The sequence below is a fragment of the Protomyctophum parallelum genome (genome assembly GCF_964188405.1).
Source record: "Protomyctophum parallelum genome assembly, chromosome: 10".
NCBI classification, from domain to species: Eukaryota; Metazoa; Chordata; class Actinopteri; order Myctophiformes; family Myctophidae; genus Protomyctophum; species Protomyctophum parallelum.
The window spans coordinates 44951463-44970311 of NC_139704.1; the positions used below are offsets into that span (position 1 = coordinate 44951463).

The 18849-nt window shown below is 43.1% G+C and overlaps 1 protein-coding gene across 2 annotated transcripts in view; it reads left to right on the forward strand.

Annotated features, from left to right (window-relative positions):
• Nucleotides 1-6511: 6511 nt before the first annotated feature.
• The window catches only part of fam135a (family with sequence similarity 135 member A), a 56100-nt gene continuing 43762 nt past the window's right edge, over nucleotides 6512-18849 (forward strand). For both annotated transcript variants that reach the window (XM_083775721.1, XM_083775722.1), the window contains exons 1-3: nucleotides 6512-6786; nucleotides 10970-11099; nucleotides 15727-15806. In XM_083775721.1, the coding sequence (XP_083631847.1) occupies nucleotides 11023-11099; nucleotides 15727-15806 (157 nt within the window). In that variant the 5' untranslated portion in view covers nucleotides 6512-6786; nucleotides 10970-11022. The remainder of the gene's footprint in view (nucleotides 6787-10969; nucleotides 11100-15726; nucleotides 15807-18849) is intronic.

Genomic DNA, 18849 nt, shown 5'->3' on the forward strand with positions numbered 1-18849 from the left:
AAGCATCCAAAATGTTTCCGCTTCAGAATGAGCACTGTAATGGAATCATGTATGTGTGCACCTTGATTTTTGTCCTAAACCTGTTCAGGTTGAAGAGCTCACCGTCTGTCCACACAGTAACTATAACCATAAAAGTATAGTTGAATTGCTCAGTTCGCAATTTTAATAGTACAAAGTATAAAAGTACTCAAATGTTATAAAAAGAAAATCAAAAAATAGCTGATCATAGATCGTCTATTTAATGAATGATTTATAATAGCCTAATAATTATCTAAATCTACAAAGTAACTAGTAACTAAATGTGTCAAATAATAGTTGAGGTAAAAAGTACAATATTTTGTATCAAAGTATACAAAAATGGAAATACTCAAAGCGAATTGTACTTAAGTACAGTAAATTTACTTAGTTAGTTTGCACTACTGCTACTGTAAGTAGTGGGGTGAACTCAACAACAATTAGCTCAGTTTGATATAGCCTGTGGAGCATGACACCTACACACACTCTGTGTTTATATGCAATTATGCAGGCCCACAATAATGTCAGGCATGACATGCATATTCAAATATCTTTTGAATTCCGCAGAATTTCAATCGTGAGATATTTCAGTAATGTTTACTAGCTTGTTTAAGAGGACAATTTGTTTACTAAAGACATAGTTGGGCTGAAGCGTATTTACAGAAAATTGTTTAATTATCTGTTTTCTAGGAAGTTAGCACAAAATGTGTATTTGCTTGCCACAACTTATACGTTCAAGGTTGTTGTGAAGATCGACCACCATATGAATGTAATTATAAAGTTTTAAATGAATAAATAACACGTATAAAAATAAATACGTGTGCCTACGTGTGCCTACTTCTTGCAGCCTAAAGGTGGAATGCAGTGGGCAACTTGTGAGTCATGTTAAGATCACTAAGGCCCTGAATCTCCCTGAAGAAGGCAGTTATCTGTCCTAAACGTTGGTGGCTCTGTGTCCTCATTGAAACCTATGCATTGGCAGCTATGAGTGGGCGGCTATACTGTACTGTTTTTTTCACTCAGTATTAACTTTCCTGTTGGCTGGCACCTCACAAGGACCGGTGGGCTGTGCAGCAATAAAATGTAATTTTGTCCAATACACTATAACTAATATAATTAGTGTGGTTGTATTTTGCCACCTCGCTCTTGTAGAGACATGTAGATCGTGTCAAAGGTCATGTCTCACCTAGAAGGATCTGACACGAATGTTGACCTATACGTACATCTGTATGTCTGTAATCCAGGTAACTCGCCCCAGAACCGTTCGCCCCAACGGCTTAAAATCTGACACAGGCGTTCCACCCCACCACAGGGTTGCAGTGCCTGGTGTCGAGTCGGTCGGACCCACTGTTGTCCAGAACCGCCCCAAAAAGGCCTCTGCCCGGGGTCTGGACAGGGCCCCTGCCCAGTGCTGATTATGGAGCTGGCCTAGTCTGACATCATTCTGACGTCTGCATAGACTCATATTTGGACAAAGAACTCCATATGGGCATAAACGGGACACAGATATAATATCTGGGTGGGGCAAGCATTTCCAACTTGCATCGTTCAAGTAGGCCAGTGCCCAACAGGCACCGCTGTAGAGGCTCCAACGGGCACCGCTCTAGTTAGTTAAATGGTAAAAAAAAGAAATCAGGACTTAAAGGGACACTTTTGCAACCAGATCTTATTACTTGCGCAAGCAGAGCGCTAGTCTATATATATTTCTCTATATATATTTCTTACGTCATCATTTAGAGCTAGTCATACGTATACTATATACATAATCAGTAAAAAATAAAATAGCAAATTGTGCCTGATCTGCTGGGACCAGAGTACGTGGTGTGTATGTGTATGACTAGCTCTCTTTTTTTTCAACACATATAAATGATTTATTTGTCTCTGAAAAACTAAAAAGGGATCCAGAATATATCTACAACGATAAAACAGTATTTCTTATATAGATAGAAACTTGAATCATACTTAATAATACTAGATGTTTATATGTATAAAGTAGGTAGCAAATAGTTACATCTAAACATTAATCATTTCAAACGTTCCTTCACAGAGATACTGAGATTTGACAATTTACAGCGGTCGAAAGGACTTGCGCGCTCTGCTTGCGCACTAGTTGGCCATATTATTTTAATTATGTTTGGGAGACAAGAAACACTTTCCTGGGGTAATATGTGTTTTTAGATATTTTAGTATTTCTAAGTGTCCATGATGTCATGGACACTGGGCTCACTTACTTCCTGGACTACATGTTGTCTCAGTAAGGGTATCGGCACATCTAAGATTCCATGCATGGCCAAAGGAAGCTGACTCCCGACGTCTTTTCCAGGTTTTTAGACAGCTGGCGGATGGAAAAGAAGCGTCGGCCAGATTCCCGGAAAAGCTTGCCCCAGCGGCAACCTGCCGTGTGGGTGGAGCTTCTTTTCCATCCACCAGCTGTCTAAAAAAACGCAAATGACGCAAAACACAGTTTCTTCTGTCCGTGGATGGAATCATCATTAAAAGAAAGTGCCCTTCTGGGCACAGGTCTCCACTAGGAGGATAGGAATGTTTAGGAGTAATATAAACATGTTTTTTGTTTGTTTGTTCCAATCTTTGCCAATCAGGATGGAATATGGGAAATGGTGCAGATCCGTTGTTGATCGCACGCATGCACAATCCACCTGTTGGTGGCGCTATAACAGGCCAATGTGAAATGGGTGGGCTATATTCCTCAGCCTAGTAGGAAAGTGCTTGAAAGATTTCACGTCAAATTGCACGCTGCGTTCATGATTTGAGGCTTTTTGTTAAAAACAGGCCAATCCTGCAAAATTTGAAAGCCAATGTTAGCCAATTAGGATGAAATATGAAATATCAGACACATCCGTCTTGAGCACATGACTATGGAGATACTGTGTAACGATTTGCGGGATTTTTGGCCAAAATCCGGAGGAGTAATATCCAAAAATGTGTTTTACAAAAGTCGGCCTCCTGGTGGCGCTCTAAAAGCCAGATGTGAACTAGAGAGACTGTGTACCAATTTGTGCGATGTTTGGACAAAATCTGTAGGTGTACTGTGCAAAAACTTGTTTTGCACAAAGCGGCCTCCTGGTGGCGCTATAACAGGCCGTTCTGGAAATTTTGGGGCAGAGGTTCATCGTTGGCATCCAGGGAGTGTGTGTGCAAAATTTGACATCGACCGGGTTAACGGTGCCGGAGATTAGCTGCTCACGGACACACGGACGGACGGACGGACGGACGGACGGAGTGCAAAACATACTCTCCCCCCATGCCTTCGGCCTGGTGGAGACAATAAGATCTGGTTGCAAAAGGGGTGAAGGGTCCCTTTAAGCAAGAAACAAGGACAAGGTTCAAATCCGGGGCAGAAGAGGAAAGTTAGATAGTGATACTGTTACTTGAATGTTTTTCACTTCATCTCTATTCTTGTTGCATCCATCATGTACTGTACCTGTACTTTTATCTGTTTGCCTCTTTTACCCGGGAGCCAAAACACAGCCACTTGGGATGACATTTAAAGGTAGGCCTACCTTGAATTTTGAAATTGTCCAAGGACATTATGGGGACATCTAATGTTTCATTTATTACTCCATGTGACGGTGTCGCTTGCTGAAAATAACAGAATTTTGGCAAGTGAAACCAGGCTGGGCCCCTAGGGCAGTGGTTTTCAAACCCTTTTCATATCGAGGCCCATTATTTATTCAGCATTTGAGCCCCAGCCACAGACCACCATTTGATGAGATTTATCATCAAAATGGTGAGCAATGGTAGCAATTCTTCTACATTCTCTAAATGTGTAGACTTCTTGTAAATTAAGTAATGCAGATGTTTAACAATAATGTAACTCTTGAGAGTTACATTACACTGAAACACTGAAACCAAATGCCCAAATGTGCATGGGGTGCTAGGTTGACCTCATTTTAAATGCCCCCCCATCTCCCACTGAGTTTTTACAATGTAAAGAATCACACCCATGTGAAGTGAGGGGCACCCTTATCATCATACATCATGTCATTCTGGCCAATCACAATTTGTGTCCTCACTTCGTAATTCAGTGTTTGTGTTTACACAGACACTCAAAGCTGACCATTCATTGTCAATGGAATTATTATTATTACATGCATATGACGTAATTGGCCTATAATGGTCTTTATGGGGTGTCATGTCATGAACTTGAACATGAACACACACTGCGCAAGCCAGTATCAAACACCACCAGACAGGCGCTGACTTGGAACCCTCAGGGAAAGAGAAGCAGAGGCCGGCCCAAAAACAGCTGGCGGCGGGATCTCCAGGCAGACACCAAGAGGCTGGGATGCACCTGGTCGCAGATAGAGACGAATGCCAGTGACCGAGAACTCTGGAGGACCCTTGTCGACGGCCTATACCCCAGTAGGGGTGTCAGGCGTAAGTAAGTAAGTATGTCATGAACTTATAAGCAACTCTGAGTCTGAGTAGGCATATACAGCTTTGCTGGGTGTAATTTGGATTCAGAGTATACAGGAACTTAAAAATGTGTGGGGGTCCCCGGAACTTCCACACCGACAGGAAGTTACGCGCCCAGGGTGCCGGCCTGGTTCCGGCGAGCTGGCCCGCATCCGAAACGGTTAAGAAATGTGGGGGTCCCCTAGCCTGGCTAATAAGCCAGACTAATATCACACTGTCTGGCTTCTTAGCCAGGCTAGGGGTCCACAGGGGGTCCCTCTACTGTACTGTACTGTACTGCCACTGTACTGTACTGTACTGTACTGTACTGTCACACCCAAAATCACGTAATAGCTGCTAAAAACTCAGCTTCCCATCATGCAGTTGTGCAGTGTGAAGCTCAACAGCGCCACTTTGTCACTTGTTGGGTACTCTAAACATCCGGTACACACGTTGCTGTTCCTTGGAGTGGCTGCACCACTCAAAACTCCTCTCTCTCACACAGATCACTGATCACTGATCACCCCTTTGAGGCAGCGGAGGCCGAACGGTTTGCGGAGCGGTCTTGATATCGGAAGGTCGCTAGTTCGTATCTCCGGACCTGCACGTTAAAATTACCACCGCTGAAGTGCCCTTGGACAAGGCATTGAACCTCTACCTGCATGTGAAATGTTCTATGAGCAAGGCCTGGCTGTAAACAAGTTCTTGAGCTTAGTCCAGTTACCCTGGGTAAACATATAGTACCTTTCCCTCCCCTGGCGGCCTGTGCCAAAATTGCCTACCCCAGACTTGAAATGTGTGTACTGTTACTGTTAGTGTTACTGTACACTAACAGGTATCCCTGGCTCAAAGCATTGCACATCTCTCTCTCTCTCTCCCCCCCTGCTCAAAGTGTGTATCCTACTGCCTAGTATATGGCATTTGGCAGACAAGGCCAGACAAAGAGATCACCTCCCTCGGTGTCAGTGGCTCAGTGGCTGTCTGACATTAAATTGTTTTATATTTAATCAACCCTTATTTATCCAACATTTCTTGCATGTAGGACTCAGTCAGGACTCAGGAGCGAGCGATCCTTGACGGGGATTTCAACTTCGCTCCTCAAGATGCGCAACAACTACGCAGTTAAACATTCGTAAAGGTGTAGCAAGAAACGGGGACTGTGCCAAGTTGCCAGATATTGCGAAAGAAATAAGCAACAAGATCGTTGAAAATAGAACTCGTAGATCTGCTATTTTCAAAAACATCTTGTAAAAAAAGGTTGACATTTTTATTTAACAACACAAATCTGGCACTAGGGTGTTGATGAGAGTCATAATGGCTAGGCACAAAATCCAGATGGTAATTTGAGGAGTCCTAAGGGTGGGCACTCGGGGACCCACGGTGCGCAGGTCCCGGTGGAAGTGCTCCCCGGAGTTCGCTGGTAGTGCATGGCCGGGTGTGGGCGCCCAGGGTGTAGCCCCTGGTCCCTGCCTGTTGCGCACTTCCCTCACATGGATACGGTCCTTTTTTCCCAGAAGTCTTTCTCGCCCGCCTAGTGGCGAAAAATAAAACTTCTGGGAACTCAGATTAGGGAGTCCTTGTCCTTGACATGAAAATGGTTGAGCAAGCCCAAATAAGCAATACATTTTAAAAACACCCCCCCCCCCTCCCAATACAAAATTTAGCAGCAATATTATTTGGTAACCGCCGACCGCCGGGATAGGTGGACTGTTGGCACCTCGATTTACAATTGGCAATTATTTTGTCCAAAATGTTAAAAAATTAAATGTATAGCTCAAGACCCAAAAGAGAAATTAGACATTTGCCTTGAACACAAGCAACTGAAAATGACCATAACATATGATAGGATATGATATACAATGTATCTATATCCTGTTACTGTAACTGTATCTTGATTCTTAACCTTGGCCTTGGGAATCAAGTTGGGATTTACAAGCAACTGAACAACAGAAAACAAGCCCAAAGTCGCTTATAATAAGCAGTGATGGCAACACTGGGACTGTGCTGTCAGCCCAGCCTGGCTGCCAACTGAACAGAACAGAGCAGAACAGAGAGCAGAACACACCATCCCCGGCAGCTCGAGCTCGCAGACAGACAGACAGACAGTATTTAAGACGTCTGGAGTCCCTTTTGAGATGATTTATTGACATTATAATGTCTCTTCTTCCGTAACGTCGGCGTGCCAATACAGAAGTTTATCGGTAAACAAAAGTACTAAAGGCGTTTTTCTCGACTCAGTGTCTTCCAAGGGAGAAGGACGAAGAGAAGAAGACTGACTGTGGGCTTTAGAAGAGCTAACGTTGGGGTTAGCTATAGCTAATGTTAGTTAGCCAAGTAGCTTCAGCCAATGCAATGGTAAGTAACGTTAGCCTGTTAGCTATGTTGTGGCTGTTTCTTTGCCAGCTGTTTGTGGGTGCGCATAGAGACCCAACAGCTAGCATTAGTAGCTAGTTCATAGTTTGTGCGGATTTGTAATTATTTCTCATTTTCTGTTGATTTGATCTGGGCCGACCCTGGCTGACTTTTTGTGGGCCCTTAAATTAAAAATTATGAGAGGTCATTCAAATTATGGTTAATTGATCTCCACTTTTATCTTTGATCTGAGAGAGCCCTCGTCTTGGGTTATTAATGACTTATTACATGGACATGAATTTAAATGAAGGGAGGCTCCATGAGCTCAGCTGGAGTTTTTAAAAGGGAGTGTACCCGGCTTATTTCCCAATAGCAATGTTATCTTTACGCAATGGACTACTGTTGTGTTATAGTGAGTATATGCGGTCTCATGTTTGCATTGCACTACAATATGTTAAATCGAATTTGTAACCATTTCTATTTTCTGCTGATCAAGACAATTGTGAGGTGTAATGACTGAGAGGTTTTTCTTTAAGCACCTTGTAGGTTATAAATAGATCTACCAACTTTCCTTTTCCGAACTGATTACTCAGCCGTGATTGCTGCTTACTTATCTTTTATTGGCTCCCACTTGAGCCAAATCTCTGACTTTCCACAAGTGTATATTATGTAATACAAAAATTATCAATCTCCATGATCAATCCAGACGAGGACATTATTAAAGTATGGCTGGCTAGCAATATCACATATAAAACATAATTTTGGACCAATCTAAATGCAATATGTACAATGAATCCCAATAGAATAACGGTACTTGTCTTGACTCTTAAAATGCTGACAAGCAAAAAATTCTGAGGCCCTGGAATTCTATCTAGTTATTTAAGAGCAGAATACCCCAGAAATTAGCTTTCAGTGATGCCCTCAAAGGGATGTTCAGTTTGCCAGTTGTGGTTCTGCAGGTTTGTTCCATACGTTAGGTTGGGGAGTCTTTTCACAATGCCATGGAGCCTGATTTAGGTATACTTAATTTTGTGCTGCCATTGCTGGTGTCTTGCCCCGAAAATAGCAGATCTAACAACAAGCTCACAACATGTCAAGCTGCAAGCCAGTGTGAAGCTCCATTGGCTTGTAGATCAGGTATTTTTGTGGCAGCGCAACACTGGTGTGCAAGTATAAATGAGACGTCATCAATGTATTGACCTTTTGTAGTTGGTGTTATCTGTAGCCTCCATCATAGATGTGGGAGATGTCTGGCTGGTGTGCCCAGCCTGGCGTGCATTTCAGTCGGTATAGCTTAGTCTTATCTCTGTTCTCTTGCTTTCTCTGCTTCTCATGTCTCATTTTAAACTGAGAACTTGTGTCACTCACTGCCGGCTTAGGCCTGCAACTATCGATAGTTAACATATACATTTTAATTATTCTATCAATTACTTATTTGACTAATCAAATAATCGAGAAGCATGTTTTTGTTTTTATTTTGCAATTCTTTCTTACATGTCAACAAATCGATCAATTCATTTTGAAAATAGCAGATCTATACAGGCTCAGATCGACGAGCTCTACAGCAGCGTTGCAATGGCTGCACGTGAGCTTGTAGATCTGCTATTTTCAAAATGTTAGATTTGTATAATTCTTTTGTGCCTTTTTTGCCTATAATTTATTGATTATTTTGTATAATCAATTATGGATTAGTTTGCTTAACTGTTGCAGCCCTACTTCTCTCAAGTTCATTTTAGACTGAGAACTTGTTGCTCTGGCTGTTGCCTTGATAGTCAAAGGCCTAATCCAAATTTTAAATCAAGTCACATATTGACAGATACTGAGCAAATTCTTCTTTAAGTATTTTTTATGGTTGTGTGTGTTTTGTCCATCAACAGAGCCAGTGGCATAAAATATGTGATTTAAGCTTTTTCCCTCAATGAATGTTATATTTTAACCCATTCTGACCGGGCACCCATTTTGGTGTCAGCATCATGTTATGCTTTAGCTATTGAAAAATAGCAGATCTACAAGCTCATATCGCGCCACCGAGTGGCGCGATACGAGCTTGTAGGTCTGCTATTTTTTGAAAAATCGAAGAACGACTGACATTTTTAGAATCTGATCTCAGGTCAGAATGGGTTAATGTAGTTACCCTTTTACTCACACGTGTGTGTAACCTGTATCTAACTACCAGCTGTATCTGTACTGTAGATGTGCATTCTGCATTGTGTTGGATACATTCATGTTGACCATTGTGTCCTTTGCTGCCCTGGACAATCAATGGCCCTTCAGTTCTCTCTCTCAGTGGATTCTTTTATGATTTCTTAGATATTTGAACTTTTATGTTATATAAGCCAACAATACCAATTTACCTTTAGCTTCTGCTGGTTAGTATCTGCTTCGGTATTTAGTATTTGCTCGGTATTTGTCAACATGTGACTTGATTTAAAGGACTTCGATTAGGTCTTCGACTATCAAGGCAACAGCCAGAGCAACGAGTTCAAAGTCTAAAATGAACTTGAGAGAAGTAGGGCTGCAACAGTTAAGCAAACTAATCCGTAATAATTGATTATACAAAATAATCATTTAATTATAAGCAAAAAAATATAAAAATCTAACTTTTTGAAAATAGCAACAACAACAACAACTACAAGCTCACATGCATCCGTTGCAAAGCTGTTGTAGAGCTTGTCGATCTGAGCCCGTAGATCTGCTATGTTCAAAATGAATTGATCGATTTGTTGACATGTAAGAAAGAATTGCAAAATTGGTTGATATAGTCTGTTCATTTTCTTTTTCAATAAATTGAGGCTTTAAAATGGTTTGCATTCAAACAGATGGGATACCCAGACATGTAACACTCTAAAATGGTACATATTATATTTCAGCCCTATTTGTGTGTGTGGTGATTCATAGCTTTCCTGGCTCCATGCTTACTGGCTCTATAATTGGGCGCCCTGCTAACCAATTAGGCCGTATACACTACTAGTATTCAACAAAATGGAGACACCTTCACAACCTTTTTGTTACCTTTCTGGACAAGTTGCAGTGCAAAGGCGCCCCCCAAACTAAAACATGTAGCCTCCAGGGTGTTCTGTGTGCGTTATGTGTTCAGACAGGTAGTGTTCAAGAAAGAGATATCGGAAAGAAGACACGGTTCAGCCAGGGTTGTTTGCTTTAGGCAAGACTGTTGGGAGGAGACATCAATATGATTGCTGTCAGGGTCTGTACTCTGTAGGCTGAGGCATGTCTGTAGGCTGATGATGCAACGTCAACATGATTGCTGTGTGTCTGTAGCGGACTCCTTCTCTCATCGCTGTGTCACCTAGCGGTGGCGGTGGCTCAGGGGTAGAGTGGCTGGATGGTAACCGTAATGTTGCCAGTTCGAACCCGGGCTCCCCCAGAGTTACTGTTGAAGTGTCCTTGAGCAAGACACTGAACCCCTAATTGCTCCCGATGTGCTAGTTGGTGCCTTGCATGGTTTCCGCTGCCATCGGTGTATGAATGGGTGAATGTAATGCACAATCTCTGTAAAGCGCCTTGGATAAAGGCGCTATATAAATGCACCATTTACCATTTACCTAGGGTAAACCCTAACCTTTTAGATTCACAAAAAACGAACTCAACCGGGGCAAGTGGGTGACGCCGTCCAAACGCAACCGTTGGCAGTGTAGCGCCCTTCATTGAAGGGAACATTCCCTGCGTTGACGATGACGCGATGCTGACTGATGGACGCCCGTTGGCTGCAGTGGAGTCCTGGCGTAACCCTAACCTCATAGGAAAAACACATCCACCTGGGACCTGGGTGAAACACGGGGGGGAAAAGAGTCTGGTGCATGTAGGCCTGACGACAGGTCTGTCCCAGAATGATGATGATGATGCAGCAGCGTCAACATGATTGCTGTGTCTGTTTAGGCCAACAGGTCTGTCCCAGATGATGTAAGGAACCTCTGTCTGTGTAGGCCAACAGGTCTGTCCCAGATGATTTAAGGAACCTCTGTCTGTGTAGGCCAACAGGTCTGTCCCAGATGATGTAAGGAACCTCTGTCTGTGTAGGCCAACAGGTCTGTCCCAGATGATGTAAGGAACCTCTGTCTGTGTAGGCAGTAGGCCAACAGTTCTGTCCCAGATGATGTAAGGAACCTCTGTGTCTGTAGGCAAACAGGTCTGTCCCAGATGATTTAAGGAACCTCTGTGTCTGTAGGCCAACAGGTCTGTCCCAGATGATGTAAGGCACCTCAGCCTCTAAAGAACAAGATGAGTGAGGTCCAGGCCACGGTGGAGTTCGCTGTGGAGCTCCACAAGTTCTACAACGTGGACCTCTTCCAAAGAGGGTGAGTAGGAGCAGCTTTTAACCCATTTCAGTTTTCTGAAAAATGTATTCTCTGTATTTGGCCGCTGACCACCATCTCAAATTATGTTGTGCCAGGGACCCCCAGAAGATTTGAGTTAAAAATGTTCACTTTAAAAATAAAAATGTATTCAGAGATTTGCACACATCTTCAACATTCTTCAAAAAACTCTATGAGCTTGTATATCTGCCTGAAATAGCATGAAAACCAGAATAATCTGCCATTACAAAGAAATCACACCCGTGTGAACTGAGTGGTGCAACTACCCTTTACCCCCCCCCCCCCCTCTCTCTCTCTCTCTCTCTCTCATTAGCAGGCAACAGGGCAGCACTAGCTCTCTCTCTCTCTGTTTCTGGCACAACAGCGCCCCTACTGGTACTCATAGTCATACTAGTGCTCATAGTCGCATAGGTAGGTTATCGTCACATAGGTGAACATGGACATTGCTGTTCCTTGGAGTGGTTGCACCACTCAAAAATACAAATGATTATAGCCCTCGCAGATTTGGTCTGGCACTGCTCAGTTGATTGTATTTCACTCCCTCCGACGTAGTGAGGGACCAATCAGGGCCCAGTATGCAAATATAGGAAGGCTTTTTTAAATTTGCCTCTTGGAAATGAAGGTACCACATAGATTCCAGACTAATATCTATGCAACTGTCAGTGATATTAGTCTGGTCATGCCAGGCTAACATGTTGATAATTGTAAGTAGATGGACAGACGGACGGACAGACAGACAGACAGGCAGGCAGGCAGGCAGACAGGAAGGTAGACAGACATACAATCAGAAGCACAACGCATTTTTTATTGCTGTGCTGAAGTTGTTGATTGAAAATAGGGTTGCTTAATATACACCTGCGGGGCGAGTTATTCCTAGAGTGAGCAGCAGATGGGGAGCCATTCTGTTGGTGTGTCCCATTGGACCTCTGGCTAGTTCTGTGGGATTGGAGAGACCTCATTTGAACCCTAAAAACAAGAAGAAGACCCTCCTTTGTCCAGACCACGGGGGCAGTCAGCCAGATATTTCGTGAAGCCTCATTTGAAATCGGTAGTTCATATAATGGCCTGTTGTGGCGCTGGACCGGACCCAAAAAGCCCCATAGCTCCATAGAGGCCCATGTATTTTGGCCCAACTTCACCTAGACTGTATTACCTTAATAAACATGGTCATGAATACTTTCTTCTTCCAGTCACTAGTTTAAAGTCTCATTTCTAATGTCATAATATTCTTTTTGGAAAATTATGGTCCCATTAATTAAAAAAATGACCATAAAGAAAAAAAACCATCGCGTATGTTCTGAGGGGCGTGGCTACCATTACAGTCTATGATCGGGATTCCCCTCCCACTCGAGTCAAAATAAAAACCAACGGAGAAGAAGGGGGGAAGTCCCGCCTCGTTGTCTGGGCAGCCAATGACCAGCTGGTATACAAAACGGAGCCAGCCAATGGCCAGCTGGTACCAAAGATGGCGACTTACATCAGTAATTAGCATATTATTACAGGCTTCATTTTACGTTCATGTTAGACCCGGGGAACGCTTTGTCCATATTTTTTACAGTCTATGGTCCAGACTGAGAGGAGAAACGCCTGACTAGCGTTGTTGCCCCATCACTGGCACTGCATGCAAACAATGCCAGATTGGTGGTCAAGTTGATAAACAGGACATACTGCCGTTGTGTGTACTGTAGTTATGGGTTACGTTAGCAGTGGAGAGCTACTAACCATGTTAACCCATTCTGACCTGAGATCAGATTCATACGAGGTTTCCGCCGCACACACACTGGTCTGATGAACCCATTCTGACCTGAGATCAGATTCTAAAAATGTCAGTCGTTCTTCGATTTTCTTCAAAAATAGCAGACCTACAAGCTCGTATCGCGCCACTCGGTGGCGCGATATGAGCTTGTAGATCTGCTATTTTTCAATAGCTAAAGCATAACGTGATGCCGACACCAAAATGGGTGCCCGGTCAGAATGGGTTAACATTGCCAGCATTTTCTCTGAAGTGGTCTGACAACTATAGATGGTACTGTACACCCAGTGTTTAGCTGGTGTTGTTACATGAAAATAATATACAAACTGATGGCTATGTGACCTAAATACGCCTCAGTACGTTTGTATATCATTTACGGACACTGTTGAAGTCATGATTTAAAAACATGGCTATAATGGAAAATGTTCCCCTATAAAGGGACATTTTAGGATGGATACTAGGGGAGCACTTGTTATGTATGTACTGTATATGTTACGGTCATGTGTTTTGTATGAACAGTACACACACACACACACACACACACACACACACACACACACACACACACAGAGAGAGGCCAGGGAGCAGTACAGTACAGCACCACTCACTTCAGACGGGTATGATTATTAACTTATTGTTCTATTTAATGTGAGAGGACCTGGATGGAAATAAGTCTTTCTTTTGTAATCCTCGCATTGCTATTTTTTATAATTGCTTTTCTCAATCAATCAATCAATCATGCCAATCAGTTAGTTATATTACACTATTAATGGTACATCGCTGTTAACTCCATTGATGGTAATCGCAGCCACTTACTGTACATCAAACTTGCAGGTTGGAGACAGTACCCCACCTGGCAGAGATATCTCTAACATCCTTTAGGAATTGAATGGTTCCCTTTAACGATTCCTACTAATGGACCTATCAAGTCTGTAACTCTGAGTGTGTACAATTGGAACCAAATGGAACATTACGGGTCCATTTGTACTCTCAGAGTTATGCTGTTCCTTGAAATGATAAAGCTTTGAGAACCACACACTGGTACTGTAATTGCATAGCAGACGTAAAGTCTGACAATGTGACAAACCCGCCCCAGAAACGGTTCCAAATGTGATTGAGCCGATTCCAGTTCCTCTGATCCTGGATCCTATTCCTAACCCCAGTCACGTCTCTTGAATCAGTGCAAGTCAGTGACTTCACTTGTGTAACATCACAGCATGCCAAGCATGGCATGCTGTTGTGTCAAATGATCTGTGCCACGGTCCACAGAGGCTCTGCGGTGTACAGTAGGGGAGTCCTCCTCTCCCTTAACACCGTCATGCTGATCATGTGTCTAAATTACCCCCTTTCACAACGCTGTGAACGCAGTCTATTTTGGCCCCGTGTATGTCGGGCATGCTCCTCGCGACGAGAGCGCATGAAGAGTCACGTCAAGGAAGCGAACACAAACGCAGGACGTACTTGGTCGGGAGCTGGGTGCGAAACAATGTGTCCCAACGAGGTGTATTAGTCACCACGTTTCAAAGGAAAGGCATGGGAGGAAGTATGACTCGCGTCATTTTGAAACGGCACAGCATTAATCCTTCCTAGTAGCTACCATCGTGAACCCTTCTTCCTAAATGCTGCATAATCGTACAGCTCTGTGTGCTGCTGAGCTGAGATGACATGTCGTCTCCTTGTGCTCTTAGCTCATCAGTGCTTTAAGAGCTCAGGTTTACTACATGAGTGAGTCTGAAAGAGAGTTTATCATTATTCATTCATGAGAGGTTGAGGTTCATTTTACACGAACATGAGCTTTTAGCGAACAAGACCAATTTGCACCCTGCACCAAGCTTTCACTGGGAGGATATTAACCCATTTAGGCCTGACCTCAAAATTTAAATCCTCCAGTTTTCTGAAATAAATATTTTCACAAATTTTCAAAAATAGCAGACCTACAAGTTCGTAGCTATGAGCTTGTAGATCTGCTATTTTTCAATAGCTAAATTATAACATAATGTTTAAAACACCAAAAGGGGTTCCCGCCCAAAATCGGTTAAAGGGTGGCCTCGTCGGTTTTCAACCTGAATCCTATCGTGACTCGTGAGGAAGGATGTGATCTTCAGGTCCTGCTTCCTTACAATGGAATTGGAAGTTGGATTTTAACAAGTTCTAAGGCTTCAACGTGAAGGCTGTAAGGGGGCGACCTGTGAGCTGAGTGTGGTTAGGGCACGTACCACCTGGGCTCCAATGCCTGACTGCCAGTCCCTGGGTCGATTCCATTGACTATAGGCCTGCGATTGGGGAATGGGTAGAGAGGCTGTCTGACGAATCACAGGGGTCCCTCTTCAGTTTTCACCAGAGACTGCAGGGCGGTCCGGTCCGCCCAGTCTTCCCAGAGCAACCCCTAGCTAACCCCTAATTAACACCTCTAAGTGCTCCCGGGGGCTGTATTAATAAATCTCACTGCTGCTATAATATCTGCTATCACAAAATTGTCCAATGACACAAAATGCCTTAACCCATTCTGACCTGAGATCAGATTAATTCCGAGGTTTCCACTGGACACACTCTGGTCTGATGAACCCATTCTGACCTGAGATCAGATTCTAAAAATGTCAGTCGTTCTTCGATTTCTTTCAAAAATAGCAGACCTACAAGCTCATAGCGCGCCACTCGGTGGCGCGCTATGAGCTTGTAGATCTGCTATTTTTCAATAGCTAAAGCATAACATGATGCTAACACCAAAATGGGTTCCCGTTCAGAATGGGTTAAAGGTGTGGGGACTGGAGCAACTAAATTATGTATTAGATTAATACAATTATTATATCCTTTGAAGTATTACTAACGTTAAAGATTTTGTGCCGTTTACCACAGATTCTACCAGATTCGTGCCAGCATGAAAGTCCCGCCACGGGTCCCTCATAAGGTGGAAGCCAGTCTGCTCCACCCAGCAGGTGAGTTCAACTGAGGACACCTGCATTCCCCCGGAAACCAACTCCCTTTATCTGGTGTGTTCTGTACATCAATCCGTGTCATTTCCTAGGCATTACTGTGTACACGAATAATGGATTGTTTTTGTAACTGTTAGCCCACATCATAATCACGCAGTTAATGAATGGTTAGTGTAGCTAAGTTATGACAGTTGTGACCTACATACCCAGCTCCGAATTGGTGTGTGTGTGTGTGTGTGTGTGTGTGTGTGTGTGTGTGTGTGTGTGTGTGTGTGTGTGTGTGTGTGTGTGTGTGTGTGTGTGTGTGTGTGTGTGTGTGTGTGTGTGTGTGTGTGTGTGTGTGTGTGTGTGTGTGTGTGTGTGTGTGTGTGTGTGTGTGTGTGTGCTTGTGTGCAGCATGAATGTTTATCAGAATGGTGTTTATTTAGGCTCCTTTGAAACTACAGCATTCATCATGACACAAACAATTATTATACCTAATAATAATAATGATATTAAATTGTGAAAATGCAGTTGGCCTACGCAGTTGGATATCCGGGGTAAATAAATATGATGTTGACATACATGAACCATACATGACGCCACAGGAAGTGAGTGAGAGAGAGACTGTGTGTGTGTGAGTGAGAGAAAGAAAGAAAGAAAGAGTGTGTGTGTGTGTTTGTGTTTGTTGGGGTTTAGTTGAAACAAAAAAACAGGCTTCAACTAACCCAGTCGTGTTGTGGTGTCAATGTACCAAAAAGCTTCCGAGCTTGTTTGCATAACCCATTCTGAACGGGCACCCATTTTGGTGTCAGCATCATGTTATGCTTTAGCTATTGAAAAATAGCAGATCTACAAGCTCATATCGCGCCACCGAGTGGCGCGATATGAGCTTGTAGGTCTGCTATTTTTGAAAAAAATCGAAGAACGACTGACATTTTTAGAATCTGATCTCAGGTCAGAATGGGTTCATCAGACCAGTGTGTGTCCGGCGGAAACCTCGTTATGAATCTGATCTCAGGTCAGAATGGGATAAACTGTCCATAGAGATCAGCTGGAGCGCTAGACCCACTGGAACTCTTGGACAAGCTACATTGATTGCACCTCCAGTCCCTGGCTGTGTTTTAGCACAGGGACTGAACAAAAAGCCCTCTGCAGGCTTAGTGTGGCCCGCTCAGTTGTGATTGGATTTCGCTTCCCCCCCCCCCCCCCCCCCTAATAATAATAATAATAATTAATTTGAATTTGTTCTACAAGTATACATTTTACCTATCATTTTATAATGAACTATTTCCATTTTGGGCAAGTGCACATGACCTTTGGGGCGAGTAGAACATGACCTGTACTTGACTGACGGGAAGTTCCTCTGAGACCTTAGTTTCACTTTCAAGTTCAACTCCTTTTCTCAGAGTCAGACACTACAGGCCAAATGTTTGGCCTGTAGTGTGGTGGATTTGTGTGGTGCTGCTGACAGGGAGCTGGTAGGGCCCGCTGGCTTATCTCACAAATGCCTCCTTGTTCTCGGTACATATGGCTCATACCCTTTGGTGCTGCTCCGGCCCCTCAAAGAACCCCATTCTTTACCCCCACCAAGGCTGGTTACAATGGGATAAAAAAAGAAAACATAAATGTTTTTTCATAAATACTGCATATTTTTGTTTCTATGATCCTTATGTGCACTGAAATAATTGGACCAGACCTCCTTGGCTATGCAGTGTCTGCCTTTTTTTAAAGCATTTTTAAATGCAAAGATTTGTGCTACTCTTTGTGCAATATTGTCAAAAATATGCAGAATACTGTAACAAGGTTTCTGCTTGAGGGCGACTACTGGCTCTCTTCAGTTCTGTACAGTTTGCCCTCATTTGTCTGTTATAGCTCTTGACCCATTAGGACCCGAGGCCCATTCTACGAATGCCTTCTAAATCCTAACCGTTTTCTGGAAATACTTGCTATATGTTTCTATATATCTGTCGGGTGCAAACCTCATATTTCCAAAACTGTTGCTTTTTCGGGATTCAAATTCCAAAATGGCATAAGTAGCCGATCTACAAGCTCAAAACGCGTTGCTTCATGCCGCGTATCGAGCTTGTGGATCTGCTACTTTCTATGCTGTTGTGTGACACTGTAGTTATGATTAAGTTAGAACGTAGAGATAAAAGCGGTTTCGGCACGGCAGCGTCGATACATCGCTAAAATCTAAAATGACATTTTTGTGAGATCTTTAGTGTTTGAGAGCTACTGATTGAGAGCTACTGATTTTAGAAGGCATTTGCAGTGATATAAATAGGTTTTCAATGTAATGAGTCCCGGGATGCAGGGATGGTCTTTTAGAAATGAGTCCCAGGGACATTATTTTGATGAGTACCACTTCAGCCACGTAAAGAGTCATTGTCATTTTTACAAATTGCAGCATTTAACTAATTTCATTTCATATGGTTTGTGGTTCTATTCATGTAGAAAACAGAAGAAGAAATGATCATGTGTATTTCTACTGTACATGCCGAGTACAGTAGTGCATCCCGTGGATGCAGAGATCGTTGTTTTATTGCGTCCCTTAACTATAAAGTGCGTTTTGGGATGCAAAATGCACCCTATTTTAATCTCTGCATTTGTAGAATGGGCCTTTCCATTTTAATAATACCATGTGATGATGCTAGACGTTGGCCTAGAAGTCCTTCAGTCCCAGGAGCCAGGAATAAAACTATCAGCCAAGTGTAAAAAGCAGCACCTGATGCACACACTGCTGTCTGGCCTCAGACAGACAGAATAGTCCTTGTCCGGTGATCCGTCTTTCTCATGTCTTGTGGTTTCTCTCTAGACCAGACATTTGGGATGGGCATTTTTTTGGAGAGTGTTCTTTGTCGGTAAACATTTAACCTTTCATGACTGTGGTCGGTTTACCGTGGTTAACCCATTCTGACCTGAGATCAGATTCTAAAAATGTCTATTACAACCTGACAGTTTCATTATTAACCCATTCTGACCTGAGATCAGATTCTAAGTGTCTTCGATTTTTCAAAAATAGCAGACCTACAAGCTCGTATCGCGCCACTCGGTGGCGCGATAT